The sequence below is a fragment of the Python bivittatus genome, unplaced genomic scaffold (genome assembly GCF_059951505.1).
Source record: "Python bivittatus isolate LINGU-HERP-01145 unplaced genomic scaffold, Pbiv_v1 ctg000610_np1212, whole genome shotgun sequence".
In the NCBI taxonomy this organism is placed as follows: Eukaryota; Metazoa; Chordata; class Lepidosauria; order Squamata; family Pythonidae; genus Python; species Python bivittatus.
In genome coordinates, this window is record NW_028277088.1 from 32690022 (window position 1) to 32709564 (window position 19543).

The 19543-nt window shown below is 41.4% G+C and overlaps 1 protein-coding gene across 1 annotated transcript; it reads right to left on the reverse strand.

Moving 5' to 3' along the window:
- Positions 1-346: 346 nt before the first annotated feature.
- Positions 347-4659, reverse strand: HOXA11 (homeobox A11). The gene is made up of 2 exons (XM_007428227.4): positions 3948-4659; positions 347-2161 (listed from the first exon to the last, which is right to left on the reverse strand). The coding sequence occupies exons 1-2, from the start codon at positions 4657-4659 to the stop codon at positions 1929-1931; spliced, it is 945 nt and encodes a 314-aa protein (XP_007428289.1). The 3' UTR covers positions 347-1928.
- Between the last annotated feature and the right edge of the window lie 14884 nt (positions 4660-19543).

Genomic DNA, 19543 nt, shown 5'->3' on the forward strand with positions numbered 1-19543 from the left:
AATGAGCTCTTGCAATGTGCTTTACATCTATGAACAAAAGAACCAAGTCTATAGTCTGCAATTATTTCAAGGGCTGATTCCCCCCATAACTCGCCCCTTTCTCTGCAATCCATTCAAACCTGGCCTGGTACCAGCAGCAGTCTGCCCACGCATTCATAAATACCAGACTTGATCTCCTGGCATCTCAGGATTCAGTACAACCAATAGGTGAGTGGGATTTCTACCAAAGCAATTAATTCAAAATTCACGATTCAGATTTCCAGTCTGGGTCAAAGAAAATCCATGAGTGGAGCATAAATCTTAAAAAACTGTAAACTTCTCACATGTTTATTTCCAATGTGCACGATTCCACTGTACTCATGCAAGAAAGAGCTTTCCCATATTCAAAGAAAACGGTATATACATATAGCACAATACACGTTTTCCCCCCCAGTGATAGAATCTAAACGTATTGCAATTCATCAGCCATGAAAGAAATTTCATCCATTCTAGAAGCAGCGTAAAAACAGCCTCGGTAACAATATACACGTTAAACAAGAAAAGAAAAATCTGACACCTTCCAAGTGAAACAACACTTAAAATACTAGAAAAATGGCAACAAAAACCATTTTAAATTGTACAAGTCTTGTAAAACACCATCCTCGTATGAAACATACATTCAGGTATTCTCAACAGCAAGTGACCTTTACAATAAAATACATATCCTTTGTAAACTGATACAGAATTTTAAATAGCTTTTTTTCCCTTAAAACCATGTCTCTTTCCCTCTCACACGCTCTTTGGTTCCTTCAAAGAAATATATATGCATGTGTGTTTAAGTATGTGCATAAATACACATGCACACATTGCAAGGAACTTTTTTTTTTTTTTTTACTCTGCCGCCTAAGCAGCTAAGTAGGACATATGAGGCTAAATGTGAGCAACAAGATATGGCAACAAATTCCCTGTATTTACAAACTTTGCCTTCTTCTGGGCCTTCTTATGAAATACTAGTGGTTTTCATTCTTTGATTTCAGGGCATTGCACACATCTAAAGTTCAATTAAATGTGGTCTGATCTTTGCCACTGCACTTTTTCAGATACATTTCCTGGAGAAAGTTCCTGAGACAGAAGCCAGAAACTTCTGTCTCACTTTAACTTGTTTTCTTATTTTGGAACTATTATATTAGTCTTTCATCTCTTCTCCTCCCACACAGGTTTAAATAAGTTTTCCTTTTAGTATTTAAATATGGGCATAATGATTTGTCTCCAGTATTGTTATTAATTAAAATGAGAGTTATTTCACACGCTACCCGTGTTTGTCTTCTCAGTGATTGTTTCCTTACCATATATGGCAAATTATTACCTGAAGTCCTTTCAAAAGGAATCGTCTCTGTCGGTGTGTGTGTAATTGTGGGGAGAAATATTAATTTGTCATTCAGGGGGACAGATAGATGGACCAGGGATTGCCCGAGTAAGACGGCAAGCGTTTGGAAGGTTTCCTTTTGAAGTTGTCCTCCAGCATATATGATGCCCTGAGGAGTCTTCCCATTGATTTTCCACAATAAAGCCAAGGTAACATAGTTTTCAATCCACAACCATAATACGAAGCCAGGAATTCGCTCTCAGCTTTTCACATGTGCTCACCCCAGTTGGAAGAAGTTGTAGGGACTGTAGTTGTAGAGATACAATGGATTTTTGAAAAGGTGGATCCAAGAGTTAAATGGATTCCACTTGATGCTTAAATATGTATAAAAGCAGTTGAAAAGAAAACAGCAACAACAAAAACACTTGGTCAATGTTGGAGGTAGGGCAGAAAAACCTCTTAGTTTTTCAGAGTCCTAGTACCCTCTGCACACCTCCTCCTTATTAGTAACCCTGTGGCTTGACCTTGTCAAGGGTGAGATCTGAATTTAATCTCATATTGAAAAACACTACAAGTTTCAGGCTTAAAGTAGTGGATTAGCTGAGTAATACTGCAATCGGTCCCTATTAATTTTTTTCTCTTTCATTCTTCTGTTTTGGAACCATATTTTTACTTGACGGTCGGTCAAGTTGAGCATTCGTGAGAGCTGAAGGCGTTTCTCTTTGTTTATATAAACACTGAAGAAGAATTCCCTTTCTAATTCTCTAATCTGGTATTTGGTGTATGGACATCTCTTTTTACGGGTGCGTTGTCCACCTGTGGAACAAAACATAAAGGCAGAAGCCATTAAGTCTGGAATCAGATGTGGCTAGAGGGAGGACTGCTGCTAATACTGAAGCAATGGACGTCCCTATGTTTCTCTTTTAAAAAAAGAAACTCTTAGCTCATTATTAGAAAGCGTCATTATGGTGATGATCTTACTCAGCAGCTGTGTATATTAATTTCACCTTATCTAGGGAAATCACTTGCAGGTGCTGCCTTAAACCAAAAAAGACTTCACTTTGAAGCCTTGCTTCAAACAATAGACCTATAGCTCTGCTCTAAACATGTTCGCTTAATACTGGAGCTTTTGTGGTCTTGGGAATGGGCAATGTCTCCGCGTGTACTGCCCAACTGGCCCTGAGCAATATTTCCTGCCAAGAAAGATTTTATATATCAGAGGGTTTTTTAAAATTTTATTTTATAAAGAAAGATGTTATTTACCAGAGTTCTACAATCAAGGCTTAGCAAAAAAACATATTGGGCTGGCTCCAGTCTTAGTCGTTCCACTGAAATCCATGGGACTTCCAGAACTCATTAACCTCTGGATCCTCTGATTAAAATCTCAGTCTTAATGTTTATCTCTGTATTTACTCCACTCCTCAATCCATTATATGATTGGGATTCAGTAAAAAGAGCCCTGTTATATGTACGTACTAATCGTGTTTTAAATCTGAATCTTGGTTTGTTTTTTGCAATATCTTTCTCTTTAATAACAGCCTTCTCACTGACCCAGATAACCACCAGTTCATTGGTTTTAACCAAGGGAACATCCTATTTTATTCTTTCAAAATCCCAGCCCTGTCAAAAATTTTCTTCCAATCTCAGCTACACTAGATGTAGCCTCCTTAAGCCACCCCAATTTCCCTTAAAGCAGAGCTTTGTATTTTCTTTCCTCAACTTTGAAAGGATTAAATATAAATATTGGGGCTTTTCCCACTTGAATAAGAAACCCATCATCTTTTCTTGTCACTGCTCAGTGTTAGAAAGGTCTTTTTCCCCCCTCAGTGCTTGAAGGAAGTTGTCAAAGAGAGAAAAAAGCACATTAAAAAAATCAAGCTGTGACAGCTTGAAGAACAGTTGTAAGGAACCAACTGTTGGACACAAGGCAACACTTAACTCAGACAGTGGCTTAGGAGAAGCTGATTCCTTTAGACAAAAGAGCTAGTTTTAGCTAAAGTTGTTGCTCTTAATATATATAGCTGCGTTGCAGGCAGTTGCTTCATCTCTTAGACACTATTCTCCCGCAATCCATAAAGCCCTGGGATGGCTTTGAATCCAAGTTTCTCACTAGACTTTTAGGGGCAACACACACGACTTTTATAGTATGTGTGTAAGCGTGTGTATGTATTAGTCACAGGATTACATGGCTATCAAAGAACAAATTTACAGGTTCAAAACGTGCATTATATTTTCGGGAGTTTGAACAAGGAGCCTCCCCCTCCTCTCCCTGTTTAGTCCTTTGTTTAATGATTTAAGGAAAAAACACCACCTGAGGGGGGTAGTTTGGGGTTGGGTTTTTGTTTTTTGTTTTGGGTTCTTGGGGTTTTTTTTGTTTTTTTGGAAAAAAGGCATCCATTGGCGGATAAGCATTTCATGGCCAATTTCAGTCCTCGCCACGTGATCTCGCCTTTTACAACAAAGTTTTGTTGGGGGAAATCTAACGGCCCTTCATAAACCTTCTCTGCTTATAAAACAGCATATAAAAATTTAACAGCGGCGGTGCGCTAAGATTTCCAAGTCCCGTTCATAAAAAGCGCTAGGGCGCTGCCTTTATACGTACTGGAGCTGTTGGATTTCTCTTCGTTGTTGCCGGAAGACGAAGCGGGGCTGCTGCTGCTCTCGGCCCTTCTCCGCCTCTCCTTCTCGGCCGCCGCCGCCGCCTCCCGGTCGCAGGCCGTCTCCGAACTCGACACCGCGGCTGCAGCTGCCCCCGAGGCGGCGGGGGCTCCTCCGGGCGGCATTTTCTCCCCGGTGGCGCCCTTGTCGCCCGCGTAGTCCGCGTGGTTCTCGGCCGGGCCATAGGCGGTCTCGAAAAACTGGTCGAAAGCCTGGGGCAGCACCCCGTTCCTGCCCACCGTGCTATAGAAACTGGACGAGGCCGCGGCGGCGGCGGCGGTGGCGGAGGCGGCCGGGTGGTGGTAGGCGCCGCCGGCCGCGGTCTTCCCGAACATCTCGCCCCGGCTGGCGGCGGCGGCCACGGCGGCGGGCGGGAGGCAGTCGCGGTGCCTGAGCTCGTCGGCGGAGTAGCAGTGGGGGAGGCTGTTGCGGGGGTGCCACTTACTGGCCGGCTCCAGGGCATAGTCCCGGAAGGTCACTTCTCGCACCGGCGGGACCTGGGACAGGTTGGACGGGTAGGAGTAGGGCACGGGGCGAGAAGACGGGCTCTGGGGCAGGAAGGAAGGGAGGCCCGAGAAGTCAGGACCGGAAACGTAGTAAGTACAACTGGGCAAATACATATTCGAGGAGCAGGGAACTCGCTCGTCCAAATCCATCACGGGGCTGGCTACCTCGGGCTCTCCGCATTAGCCGAGCTTAACATGACGCTCTAATGCAGCTGCTCTTGGAAGCTGAGCCGTGAAGTAAGAAATTGGGAGACGTAAGGCTGACGTGGAAAGCTTTCCCCTTCCTTAGCAGGGAGGCGCTGCTCACGTGACCAAATGTTGAAATTGACAAGCTGCGAGTGCGGGCCCTCTTCCTCTCCCCCCCGCCTTCTCCTTCCCCTCCTTGGGAGCCATCTCGAGGGAAGCAACAGATCGTCCCTGGGTCTTCAGGCTTAAACAACAAAACACCGAAGCACAAAGACTCAAATGCAGTTTATGCCTCTCTAACTATCGAGCGAGAACTTCCAAAAGAAGGGGCTGGGCGTGCGTAGTCTTTTTCACCAGATTCCCCCCCTCAATTAACCCGTTCTGATGGAATGGAATGCCCCTTCCTCTCTTTCCTCCCGAGTCTGAAGCAATGTCGCCCCCCCCCCTTCTGCCCAGGCAGGTCTGACTCCAGGTCTGCGCCGCTCCGCAACCTCTCGGGGTCTTCCTGAAAGGTCCCTCGATTAGATAATCTTCCAGACCTGCAGGCTTTTCCGAAACCCTCGGCCGGCCAGCATGTGCCAGGGTCAAGTCTGCACAATGATTTTCTTGCTAGACGCATGACATGCTGCTATCCCGGTTTACTTCCGAAGGCGCATTAGTGTTTTCCTTCCCGTGGGTACCTATTCGTCTCAGATAGCTTGGGAGACATCTGATCTCTGCTTCGGAAGCTGAATTATACATTAAGCACCTTTAACCGGACTTTGATTCCTCTCTCTCTCTCTCTCTCTCTCTCTCTCTCTCTCTCTCTCACCCATCCCTCATGTTGCTGATTTTGTCATGACTTCCAATAGCAAAAGATCTTGGGGACAGCAAGTAATCAGGAAAAGGACCTAACAGCTGAGAAACAGCCGGGGTAGAATGACCCCTTCTCCTACCTGACCCTGAAAGCTGTGACTTTGAAATAAGGACCAGGTTTTGCCAGCTGATTGCATAAAACCCAGTGGCATTTCAGAGTTAAGAGCATTACCCTTTTCCCGAGCACTCTTCACCAGCCTGTGGAAAGGCTTTCAGAAGTGGCATCCAAAAAGAATTGCTTCTCAAGCTCAAAATTAACAGTAAAAAGAACATTGTTATATCCATACAGAGCCAAAAAAAGAGAAAAGACAAGACAAATCCTGCTGAACAACATACTTCATGCAGGAAGCAACCTCATACTTCTGTGGCCTGTGCTATTCTGCAGCTGTAGGTAAAAAAGAAAAGAAAAGAAACTTTTTTGGTTGTATCTAATTAGAATCTCGTGGGGGGGGGGGAGGAAACAGATCTATCACTAGGCCATGGGCAACTGATTCCAAAATTACTGAAGAAAATCAGGCAGATTTCCAAGCGGCAGCGGGATCTGGTCTCTTTGAATACCAGGGAAAAGAAAAAGTGAAATTCTTAGGAGCGGAAATAATGATTTCTCAATTCCTTTTCTCCCTTCTTGGAAAGTAAACCTGTTGTTATACCCTGGAGATTTAAAAGTCTTGCTCTACATTCTGGGTGCTTGGGATTTAAATGTCAAGACTGATTTGTTTGTTTATTACTGAATTAATTCTAACTGACTCAATAATATGTCTAACAATGTTGGGTCCTGGGGAAAAAAATACCTTGATTATGTATTTTCTTTATCTTTGATTTAAGTATACCAAGTTGTAAATATCAATATTATCTAGTAAGTACTTTGTAGTGTAGCACACTAATTTATTAGCATTAATGATTATATGCTTTTTATGCTCCCTCTCTTTTCTTTCTGCTCTCCCCCTTTCTTCTTCTTCTTTTTTTTACAAGGGTAACCCATCACAAATCAACCACGTTGGACATATCCCTTTAATGAACTCTTTATTTTGGATCACTGGAATAACTTTTATGGGCCTTCAACGTTTGTAAACTGAACTTGAAATTATTAATTAATCTCCCTCTTTGTCACATTTGCCAAAAGAGTCGATGAAAATAGGAGATAAGGGTGTCATCAAAGGACCGGTTACAGCTTGCTCAGGGTCTGTGTGGGACTATAAAATGGCTTTATTTCTCTTTTCTTTCAGCGTGTGTGTGTGTGTGTGTGTGTGTGTGTCTTTTTTTTTTTTTTTTTGCAGAAATATGCAACAGGGATGCTTGCCAAGTTGGCTTCAACAACAGCCTTCTTGCTTTTCCGTAGTTTTTTCCCCTCTCTCTCGAACCAAGCAAAATACCTGACTCTGGGTTTGCGCTCCAACCTTTCCCTTGCCCTCATTCTAGATACGAAAAAAGCCCTTCCTCTCCTTTTCTAACGGGTCTCCCCCCTCCACCCCAGTGATAACAAAGGCGCCACCATTGCTCAGTCTCGCCCCGCCTCTGTTGCTCTACAGCAAACCGCTTCCTTGCCCTTGCAGGAGACGAGCTTTTCAGGCGCTCATTGAACTCGGCGCGCCTAGGAAGGGGCGGAAAACAGCTCTCCACTGACCTGGGCTTTTATAGCACTTTTGGCAGTCAACTTCAGCTTGTCTCGAGCAGACGCGACAGAAAGCTGACCGACGGCACCACCTTTCTCTGATGCTTTCAAGAAACGGTGCCCTTTGGGGTAAAAGGAGCAACAGGCCTGGAAGGCAAGCGCTGTAATGGAAGGGCTCCTTTGGACAACCAAGAACCCGTCCGTGTAATACTTTCAGACAAAGGAGAAACGGACCCGCTCTCGGGGAGGGGATAAGCGGGGGGGGGGGGGAGAGATGGAATGGAGAAAGTGGGTGCGGTGACCTGCAGCCCCACCCTCTGGCTCGGCTTGTTCCTTCTGGGCTTACGCAACTAACAGGGCGCTTGGAGATTTGGGCAAAGTGTATCTCAATGCAAGGCATTTAAGGGCCTCCTGCCGAGCTCCCATATCGGCGGTATCATGCGAGACTTTAATTGAAAGGGCGAGAAGTGCCATTCCGCAGACCTCTCTGTTTTCTCCCCTAGGTAGCGAAGGAACACCCGGAGTCCTCCCAATGGTCCGCCGGCACCCTCAACCTGCTCCCAAGGTTGTGTCTCTCTCGTTCCCTCTCTCATTTCTTCCCTTTCTCCACGCTACACGCGAGTTTACGGGGGGCTCTCCTGAAATGTTTCTGACTTTTCGTATGATACCTGGAACGTGAGAATGGATGAGAGGAGGCAAGGAAGGAGCAGGGCAGCAGCGCCGGGCCCGTCTCATCCCAATTTACCTTGCTGGACAATCAAAAAAGAAAATCAACGGGGGCTCTCCGCACAAGGAAGAATGTCAGAGCAAAATGGTCTCAGGTTTTGAATAAGGTTGCAGTGAATGGCAGTGGGGAGTTTAGGAGAGCAAGAACGTTGGTCATCCACACCCAAATTAAGTATTGCAGGGGAAATGTGGAATTTCTATTTGGCTTTGAAAGAATACAAAAGGGAATAATTAAAATACTTCCTTTGCTCTCTGAAATCCCCGATATAAAATATATTTTTTTAAAAGTCTAGCTATTTTCCTAATTAGAAGCGCTTTTAAAAATTAGGGTTACGAACATGTCAGAGCATTCCATTTGCTTTTGAAGATAGCTATGTTTAGCCACATGTCTACAAAAACAAGTTCATTACAACAGGTTCTCTGCGTATCACTTGTCTGCTATTGTACCCATCTCAGGATTTTTAACTTTTTTTTTTTAATTTCAAGATTTGAATACATCAGTGTACATTTCATGCAGCTCTGTTTATGTCTATGGGATTTGTAACTTATCTGCTCTGAATTTCTAAAAGGTTGAGGCTTTTACACAATGGATACAAACAGAGAGAGAAAAATATCATAGTCATGTGGGTGTTAAAGCTGCCTCATATTTTTTAAATGTTCATGTTCCTGATCCCCTCTCCCAAATAAAACCAGATTTTATTATTGCAATATAGTTTAAATGCTCAAATATGGTAGTCCCCGGGTTAAGAACACCCGGTTTACAGATGACCCATAGTTAAAAATGGAGCCCATTGTAGCAAAATTTGAGTTAAATACATAATGGTTCGAGTTCATTACACAATAGTACTTATACAGTATTATATAATGATACTGTTCCAGCTTACATACAAATTCAACTTAAAGACAGACCTTAGGAACAGAACTCGTTCTTAAAATGAGGACTACCTTACTAAAAAATGTAGTATTTCCATTTCATCAACTTCTCCCTCAGCATTTTTCTTAGATCATTTTATAATATTACTGTATTCTTAAGTGCAAACTTGTTTTAAAATGAGATATAAACTTCTGAAATATTTTCCTAGAACAGGGATCCCATGGAATATTAGATGGCTTGACTCTTGGATTGTGTTCTGCATGTGGAAAGTGAAATGATTCTATGTTGAAATAAATGTTTACAATGGTCGCATCTTTTGTATTTTCCCTTGCAACAAAAATATATATAAGCAAAACACAAATTTTGGAATAAGATGCTTAATATCTAAGAAATTTAAAGTCAGTATTGCTACTGCAAATTAAACTATTAACATGACATTGAATTTTTACTTCTTAATAGAACGTTATTTTGACATTTAGTTAGAAATTAAATAAGAGCTTAATCCTAATGAAACTAAATATAAATGCCATTAAAATGTAGTGATATGATTGAAAGACATTTAAATATGCTTAATAGCCACTAGTTTCCTCTGGAGACTCTTTATGTATTTTCATTATGCTTATTAGATATTACTGGTCACTTTGGAAACCCCACCCAAGTTTAACTGCATTTTCTTGGAAATACACTTCATTGTCTATTGTTCCCTCTTGTTGCTCTTCATCGCTTCTATGCCAGTTTGAGCACCATTGGCGCAGGCTAGATATGTCTCATCAGGAGTCAGTCCTATTGAGTTCAATAGTACTTTACTTCAAATTAGCATGCATAATATGGACGTTTATATTTAATAGCTGACTCTCTGCATTAGTATTTCATGTACAAAAGAAAAAACAATTTTTGGAGGTTCTAATTTTTTCCTGACAAATATGAAAAGCCCTAAACCGGTGCCCTAGTATGTTTCACGTACAGTTCCCAACAGCCGTTTTTCCTCTCCTGCCCCAACCCAATGAAAATATGGACAAGATACTCAAATGCCAATATCCAGATACTGATACAGGAGGCTTTTAGATGCAAGTAGCTTGGCTCTTTAAATCAGGCTCAGCAAACATTAAACTTTACACTGACTCTACTTCATTTTTTGCTTGACCGCTCGAGTTTGACAAACTGGAACAAGTATACATTATTTACTTACATTAAATTCAAAATTAAATATTCTAAATCTGGGGTTAATTTTAAGTACTAGAACTGAACTACAAGTCTTTAGTACAAAATTCCAAACCAGTTCTTTCTCCGCCTCCCCCTTTCCCAATTTTTCAGTAGTAAAATTCAGGCTGACGGATAATTTTGCACTTGTGCTTGCTCAATAGAAACCCTTGCTGGTCTATCTCAAGTCACCCAGGGACCCAGTTCCATTCTAGGACTTTCCTTGGGGAAGAAAATCCTGTCGGCCCTTCACTATTATACAGAATCTCTTCCACATTCAAGTGGAAGTTAACCAGCCCCAACTGAGTGTAATTGTTAATACAAACAACAGAACTTCCTATCTTTCCTGGCTACAATGATATGTCAAAGTACATGTTCATCTTTTTCAAAAGATCATGATATCTCCATTTCTGTGTTTACAATTTGTTGCATCCAAACAATAAAATCCAGATTGGCCTCCAGTAAATTTTAAAGAACCACTTTGCTGAGCCATTCCTAATTAGAAGTCCAGCCATGGATTCTGCACCTGGTGGGGTTCCCCCGCTCCCCAACAACTAGAGGCTATGACTTTCTTTCTAGTTTGGAAAAAAAAAAGCTGTTCCAAGTTTCTAAACAACAAACAACCAGTGGACAACATTCCAAGTCTGACATATTTAGATATATTGTCACAGGTGATGCCTTGAACTTGACCTCAGTTTTGTTAATCAAGGAAATTCACAAAAATAAAACCCTTTCCTGCAGTGATCATATCTTCTTAAAAAAATCAAATATAGAAAATAATTACACCTTTTCCTTCCTTTTTTTCCCTTTTATTTCAAAAACTTTACCAATGAAATTATTTAAGATCCAAAGAAAACAAGGCTATTTCATTCTACTTATTGCAGCTACAGGTGATTTCGCAAATGTTTATTTAAAATCATATCCCTATACAATCCATACAGAATAATATAGATGTTTGTTTGAACAACTGCAGAACTGGATTGCCAGTTATAATATTTTCCAATGTATTTTATTATATTGTATTTTTCTACAGCATCAAGCAATTACACAAGAGTTCTCCTTCTGTTCTCCAAACTATTCTAAAAATAATTCTTACACATCCTGATATGCACCAAACCAATCATACATCTCTCTCACCAGGTTTCTCAGAAGTCCAGGGTAGGGCCCTCACAAGTCAGAAAACCTCTAGATAACCAAATTACGTGCTTCAGTAGTACTTTTCTTAACTAAACAAAACTGCAAGCCACAACAGGGTACCAAAAGGGTTTAAAACAAGTGTATTCCTGTTGGGTCATTCAATCTTAGGAACATTCCTTGATTTCCCTGAAATTCACTGTTAGAATTTAATTTAGTAATGGTTAAAATTGAGTTTCCTGTTGGATAATAAACCTACTAATTAGACAAAGACAGGTCTGGAGCTTACTGTTTATTGGTATTAACATGTTGAGAGGGGAAGAAAGGTACCATTTTTTCCTTCTTCCTAAAGCACTCTAATATGGCTGATATGGTCTGCATATATTTTAGTTTCAGCATAAACCTCCTATCTTCCTCCAGTCTGATAGCTAATTCTGTGCGGAAGTGAAAATGATATATAGCCATTACCTTTCTGCGTTATTTGCGTCAAGGATTGCAATTATTATTATTTGCAGAATAAACTGATGTAAATAAGGTTGGGTGGCAAGAAATAATAGCTTTTATGGCTGGTCTGATGGCAAATTATATATGTGAGAGTTGTCTTTTGCAGTGGCCACGTTAGGGACAGGAGAAGCAAGGCACAATGAGATCGATGCAATGGAGCCATTTGGCTGAGAGGGGATTCAGGCACAGAGCCTCCTCTGTGCCCTTCTGCTTTATGGTCTTCTGCTCTCATGTCAGCTTGGGGAACCTCTACCACAAATAATTACCAGAGTGCTGCCGCTGAATGTCTTAGAGTTGAACGGGAATGCCCTATAGCTTTAATTTACCAGGAGCATTGAGACAGATGCAGATTGTAATATAAACTGCATAATACATTGGTTCGTTTAAAAAGGAGCCCTAGGCTGATCTGATGTTACATTGGAAGGCTACACACCCACTCCCCATTTTTGGTCTTCTAGAGGGTGGGTATCCTCTGAATGCATTGATATCAGAACTGCCTAAGAAATGACCAGAAGGATAAAACTAAGTGGGGAGGTTGCACTGATTTCTTCCTCTGTAACATCTTTCTCCTCCTACCTGCCTTGATTTATACAGTTTTTCCCAGGAGAAGTACTTGTTGTGTTAATCTAAATTGGATTCAGGGAAATCAAAGCCACTAATCTCTAGCACAGAGCAAAGCAACTAGTATTTGCAACCAAATTCTGCTGCGTAATAGAAACACTCTACAACTACAAGATAGGCCTTGTGGGATATCCCTAGGATTCCATATGAATAAAAGGAAAAACGATTAGGGCGGAAGGGTGACCATTTTTAAAAAAATGAATGCTGCCTCCAAGATAATCACATGAGCAGTTGCAGGAATGAATGGATGCTCTTCTCCTTTGGGAAAGCTTCCTTTCTCCCTAGCTGACAGAAAAGAGGTTGGTGTATAAGGCAATGGACTGCCAAATGGAAAATATTGCATGCATCATTCATGCCTGCCTGCTATGACACTCCCTCTTTCATTTCTTAAATGCATTTTTGTTTATAAGCCAAGCCTGGAAAAATTATTGGTGGCTTTTTCCACATCTGTTCTTCTAAGGCTATCCTATGCAAAGTGGGTGGGTGGATTTTTCCCCCCTGCAGGGTGGAAGTGGGGAGTTTGGAGAGGACGCTTGTTGGAGAGGGACAAAAAGCTGTATCATCATCATCATCATCATCATCATCATCATCATCATCATCATCATCATCATCACCATAGTTCCCTCCTGCAGAACCTGCTGCTATAAGTGCATTAACGACCCTAAGGTATGTTCGAAATGCATTAGCAACCTGTTTATGTCTTATAGGAGGTGAGGAGAAGCTGCATCGAGTGAGAAAATCACACCGTGCAGAAGGGGGAAGACCGAGAGGGAGAAGACCATATTAAGACAGTTGGAATGGCACCTCTGCAACCACCGCGGCCTGGGACCGGTTGTTTTGCCTCAGCGGGCACGACGCGTCTGAATTGTCTAGCCATGTAACATTTATCCACATTCAGTGGCTGGAGGTTCATGAATTTTCTTACCCCAGTCGCCAAGATCCAGTGACGCGGCGTAAAACATCCGGGGGGGATTTGGCCGACAGGGAGCCTGGATGGTCCGTGGCGGGAGAGGCCCCCCACCATTTCAAGAACCGAGGACGGTTCTGCAGGAGGGGACGTTCCGGGACCGGCTCCCCCGACGGTCAGGAAGCTCTCCGGTTCGCCTTCCTCCGTTCCGCGAACTTGAGCCCAAACGTCCTTCAACCGCTCGGCTTGTCGGCGGCTTCTTCCTTCCCACTCCTGCTGCTTAAAGGGCCGGCGGCGGAGATGATTAAGCAGAACGAAGTCCAGGAAATCAGATTCAAGGGTTGCGTAATCCCACGAATCTCCTGTTTTTCTCCCCCTCCCCTTTCTTCCCGGTCTCGGAAGCAGCCACTGCTTTTCCTGACGGGACCCTCTGGCGTTGCTTCCCCAATTCACCAGGGGTCAGCGTACAGTAATGACCGTGGATCGTGCGCTGTAGGACTTGACCTTTACTACGTCGAACAGGGCTCTTTTTTCACGCTGCAGGAAGAGATGAGGAGGGAGGGGGAGGGCGAGGGCGAGGGGGAGGGCGGAGGAAGGATGCTCTCTTTGGGGACCTCTCGTCGGAAACCAGAGGAAGGAAAGGCAGCGGCCCTGAGTTTTCCTTAGCGCCATATTTGGTCTATTTCACCAGCGCCTGGAGATGTTCTTTCCCCTCTCCAGAGCCCGTAACTTATGAGCCAAATGCCTGCAACCCCAGGAAAACGATCCAGGAAGGTCTGCTTTCCAGAAAAAAAAGGAAGAAGAAGGAAGGCTAGATCAAGAGTCGGGTTAGATGCCTTCGTTCTTAATGGGATCACCTCCCTTCGTGCGCCCCAGTTTCCCGAAAACAAACGAGAGGATGGGGGGCGGGCAGGGCGGCGAACACAGGATCCAGATCAAGATACTGGCGGGTGGGGGGAGGAGAATAGGGACGTGGCCTCTTTTGAGAGAGGGAAGGATGCACATTTTCCTCGACCACGGCGGCTCTTTGCAGAATTGGGGACAGGTCGGGGACATTCTCCCAACCTGCAGAATGAGCGAGTGAGCAACTGTCGCCGTCACAAGGCGCTTCTAATGTCTCAGCCCTGGCAGGTTGTTCCCATTGCTAACGTCCTTTGGGATCGAATTCATCCGGTGTCCCCCGTCACTTACGACTTTTTTGCAAGAAAAATAAGATGTGCCTCCAAAAAATTTCATTAATATTTGGGGCAATATTTAATGCAAAACCCTGCTGAGTTGTAGATTTTCTACCCATCCATCCATCCATCCATCCATCCATCCATCCATCCATCCATCCACGCACAGAAAGCTTTTTCCTGAAAAACATAACATGTAGATCCAATTTATGTTCTTTTGGTTCCAGTTGAAGGGCTAAATGCTAAATATTTTGAAATGGAAGTATATTTAAAGACACATACGGACAAAACGGCTCTCAGTTACAGTTCTTGGAAAGACCTCTCTTGCCGAGTATTATTTCCATTGAGTAATAAAAATAAACAAATAAAAATCCGAATTAAAAAACACATCTGTTGTTTCCAGGAGTTAAAAGGCAGAGATAGCTCGAGTATACATTATTTTTGAGCAAAGCATATCTTGTCTTTTTTTTTTAATCCTCTCTTTTCAAGGGCTTCTAAAATGATGCTTTTAAGAAGAACAGGAGTTATATAATCATGCGTAGACTTCCAGATAAATAGAAGGCTTGTAATTTTCAAGGATCGATAGCATTTGAGAGTCACCCAACCTGTTAAAATGAAGTTGTTTTTTCCTTCGAGCCATGAGAAACCCTCTTGTTACACACAACTCCTTACAATACAATGATTTAGTCAACAGTTATTTTATTTCCTAATTAAGGAAAGAATTGAACATTTTCTGTGGCTATGAATGTTTCCTTGGGGGAGGGGGGCAAGTAGTAAAAAAAGAAGCGAACAATAGGACTTACGACAAAGACCCAGTTCTTTAGAAATCAGTCTTAAATTAATTTAAAATAAGGAGGAAAAATTCTTAAATTTATAAGTTTCTCTGGCACAGTTTAGCTACCTAAAAATTAGAATTCACAACTACAGCACCTTATTTGGAGAATGGTTCATGGAAATATGCCGTGAAGTCAAGGTGTGATATGTGCTAGTGAACAATTTTCATTAGTGTTATATGCTCTTGTAAAGCAGTACTACACACATATTTTAGGGTCCAAATGAGAAGAAAAAATAAAATTTGATACAACAGCAATTTATGTTTGGAAATATAAACAGTATTTCCATTTAAAAGGTAAATTAAAACAATAAACATTAGGTATATGCCCTATATAAAAACATTTATGAATTCTTCTTGCCATGTCAGAACAAAGTGGCTATGTGAACATAATGAATATAAAACAAAAAAGGAAGCAAGCACCATTATTCAGACTTAGTTTCTCAAATTGGCTTTTCTGCCAGACCTTGATATTATTTTTATTATTTGTTTGGAAGTTGTAGTTAAGTTGAACTCCTAACTACATTACCTGTGGTAAGTCCTATAATATGGTTACTTGTGAACAGATCTGGTTTACAGCCCCCAGGTAACAATTTGCTCTCTAAGTATGGAGCATTTAAGCGTTCAGCCACAACGTGAGGAATGTTCAAGGTAACAGGAGGAGGAAGGGGGTACATATTCCATCAAATTCTGAAATTTAGGAGCCACATCTGAAGACTTCTGATGATTTCTTATAATAACCTTTGATAGGAAATTCCTGCACATAGTTATATAGACTTTTAATTTTTAGTTTTTTTAATGAAACTATTGATGTCAGAATTTTGTTGTCTTAGCTACTTTATAATATATGCTATGCTCTTAAAACCTATCGCTTGACAATATTAGAAGTTTTTGCTTTTGGCTAAGAGGGAGGGTTCGAGACAGATCTAGCCCTACCTAGAGGAGATTCACTGGACACCACAAAGAAGCTTAATGCAATCAACGTGATGTCCTGAAATCCCTCTCATTTCCATGGCTGTGCTCTAGACATGCCCGCATCTGGATCCATATTGCCACAGGGCGCTCCGTCTGATAACTCATCAGATAAACTGGATGGCGATCACATGCTGTTGCCATATTCATCATCCTGGGTAAGCCATGGAGGCCTTTTCTATTGCCCTAGGGCCACCCTTGTAGTAATAGGCCTTTGTAGATTAGAGAGACCAATGTTGAACAGCTGAACTGAACTACCCACTGAATTCAAAGGAAACCTTCACGCTGCTTGAAAAAGCAGCCCCAAACCATATATTTGTAAGTGGTTTTAATACCATTTGGCACTTGGGATTGCTGTTACTGTTACTATGGCTGCTACTGTAGCTACCACCACTATTAATATTGCAAGAACTATAACTACTGCAGCTCTTACTATACCACTGTTGATGCTACTAGTATTGTTGCCATTATTATTGCTACATGTTTATATACTTAAGGAAAAGTCTTCTTTTAGAACTAAGAAATGCATATAGATAAAAATAATGAAGTCCACTGAAAATGGATTTCAGAGCCAAAGTATTCATTTCAAGCTGTCCACACATTCTTAACGTGTGGTTTCAAAACTTTCCCAGAGTCATTTCATAAAATGTTTATTTTTTTTTTTGCATTCCATCTCTCTTGATCACATTTGTCAGAAACCTCAAGCGATAGTGGTGTGCAGATTCTCCAGTCGCCCTGTGCTGGGGGGAGAATATCTGGAAAGAATTATAAGTCTTTTCAGTATGCTTTGAATGTGGGAAAAAACTGCTTTTTATGTATACCTTAAGCTCTTTCATTTTAAATATCTCACATAAAAGTTTTGTTGATTTCTGTGGGTTGTACCTCATGTGCCAAAACAGAGGCAGTCCAGCTCTGCAGCTTAGTTACTCCAAGCGAATTCAACTAGTGAATTGAGTGAAAACAAATCAGACTGAATGAAGTTATTGGACTTATTTTGGAATACTGGTGATATACATCTAAAGGTGATAAATGGGTATTCTGGACTACAATGTACAGCATGTTCATAAGTGTGCATGTAACTTGGCACTTTCTTGCCTTATAATAAGGCAACATATATCTTCACATATGCAATAGAAAGACAATAGTTTGTTAATATAAGGAGTATTATAAGATATGTAAATTCCAGTCTGCATAAAAAAGGTCTCTCATACTCTTGTATTTGCCCAGGACACATTGAATCCACCAGTAACCCAAACACAGATTATTTGCGCACCACACTGCACACAAACACAAGCATGCACACCCATGTTCACTGAGAATTGTCCAGCAGATTTTTGTCTGGTAGAATCAGAAGCATCTGCGTGTGTTGGTTCTGCCTTGACCACTCTGTCTGAACCCTTGAAAAGATTTATTTTCAGGAACACAATTCTCAAAATCTCAGAACTGGAGGTTATAAAGAGGAGCGATAGCACCGAACAGCTACTGGGTACAATCACCTAGTTCTGGATACAGAGAGAACAGTTAGCACTTTATCCCTCAAATGTGAAGACCTGGATTCTACATCAGGTGCTTCAGAAAGGGGCTAGGAACAACTTAGCTCCAGAATCCAAGGCAGTTACTGGGTTCACTTTGTCCTCCGCATAAAACCTTTCCCCACACCTGAGCTGAAGTGCTCTCCACCAATCCTTTCCTTCAGCTGAAAACTATACCAGCGTGGCATTTGCTGTCCCCAGTGCCAATCCCTATCCTGCCTCTATTCCCAGGCACAGCCAGTCAAATGACTTCCCTCCAAGGTAATGGGTATGAAACAATAGCAGATTTTGCACACCTTCAGAATGTGAAAAATGCTATTTTACCAATGGTGAAGCTAAGGAGGATGTAAGCCTGTCTCATTTATGGGATGGGGATAAAATGAAGGCAAGGAATCAAGGCAACACAACAGAAGGACATTGCCAAGAGATGCTTGTTTTTGTTCTATGCAGGTAGGAAATGGCTAAAGAGCGCCCAAGAAAAAAAACCTTCTTAGAAGGTCTGTTGCAGAACAGAGTAATAGGCAGCAGGCAAAGCAAAGAAATTGCCACAGGCTTTAGGGGAGTCCAGAATATCTGTTTGCATTAGTTTAGGAAGATGGATTTTGAATGTATAGGAAAAATTAGGAACACATGCACTTCAATAAGGATGTTTTTCCTGTTAAGGGATAATCACAATGGAGACCTTTTTTTTCTCAGTTCCTGGAAACAGATTCCTGATGTGAGGAATTGTAACTTAGGCCCCCAGCAATTTCCAAAGCCCTCCCAAAAACATTTTTTACAAACTATAATTTATGTTCTGATTTTACATTTAACTTTCTTACATAAAAGATTTTACTTTCACTGATTCATAGCATTACATTTTAACTGAAGCACCAGTTTAGGGTTTTAAAAATACAGAGAGGTTTTTGTACTACTTCTGCTTTTGTTTTGATTTTTTTAAAAGGGCAACTGAAATTTTTATCATATACCATAATGAAAAATGATGTAAAAAACTTTTAATAAATAAAACAATATAATTGGAACCATCTGAGTGTTTAGTCCCATCCATCTTCTACAACTGAGTATTTCAAAACGTGGATATCCAGAGGGGAAAAATATTGTGGAGTCCTTGGGGTTCTCTGAGCTTGGCTGTTTTCCTGCAAATGTTTCATTACCTGGCTAGGAAACATCTTCAGTGCACTGGGTAATGAAATGTTTGCAAGCCAGGTAATGAAATGTTTGCAAGAAAATAGCCAAGCTCAGAGAACCCCAAGGACTCCATAGTTCAACCCTGAGCTACACATATTCGCTTCTATTGGAAAAAATATTACTTGGATTATTTCATTTTGGTAACTTGCATTGAGAAGTGAAGCAATCTTAAAAAAATATTTGGGGGGAAACAGAATGCTGAATTGGTAGGCATTTTGTCAACACAATAGTAAAGACTTTGAATTTCACATCTCCAAAAAGAAACTCCCCAGAACCAGTTAGTTATCTCTGGAGATTCTTCGTGCAATTTCCTAAAACTATGGATTAGCAGTTTCAAGTTTCCACCAAGTTTGTTTTTCCAACAAGAGAGATCCCTACTTATTTATCAGTTAGGAAAAATGAAGAGACGGTACTAACAAAAGAAAGGAAGATCCTAGCATATTTCTTGTGCCATAAGAGGTTACAAATAAGAGTCTCTCTGTAGTACAGTATATATTATACTAAATCTGTGATATAGTATATATACACTATAGATATTTAATCTTCCCTCCATTTCTCAAATTACCTCACTTAGCATACTGTATAGCTTTGATTCTGCTTTGAAGATGGCTATGATTGATGATTTTGTGATACCTTAGAGATGAATGAAATCATTGTGGCACCATAGGGATGCATACATAATGTATAGACAGAGGCAAATGTCTTGGTAAAGCTGC

Excerpts from the sequence above, each read along its gene's own strand:
- HOXA11 (XM_007428227.4), bottom strand. The coding sequence starts at position 4,659 with ATGGATTTGGACGAGCGAGTTCCCTGCTCCTCGAATATGTATTTGCCC. Across the intron at positions 2,162-3,947 it reads AGAGAAATCCAACAGCTCCA|GTGGACAACGCACCCGTAAA; the intron begins GTACGTATAAAG and ends TTTGTTCCACAG.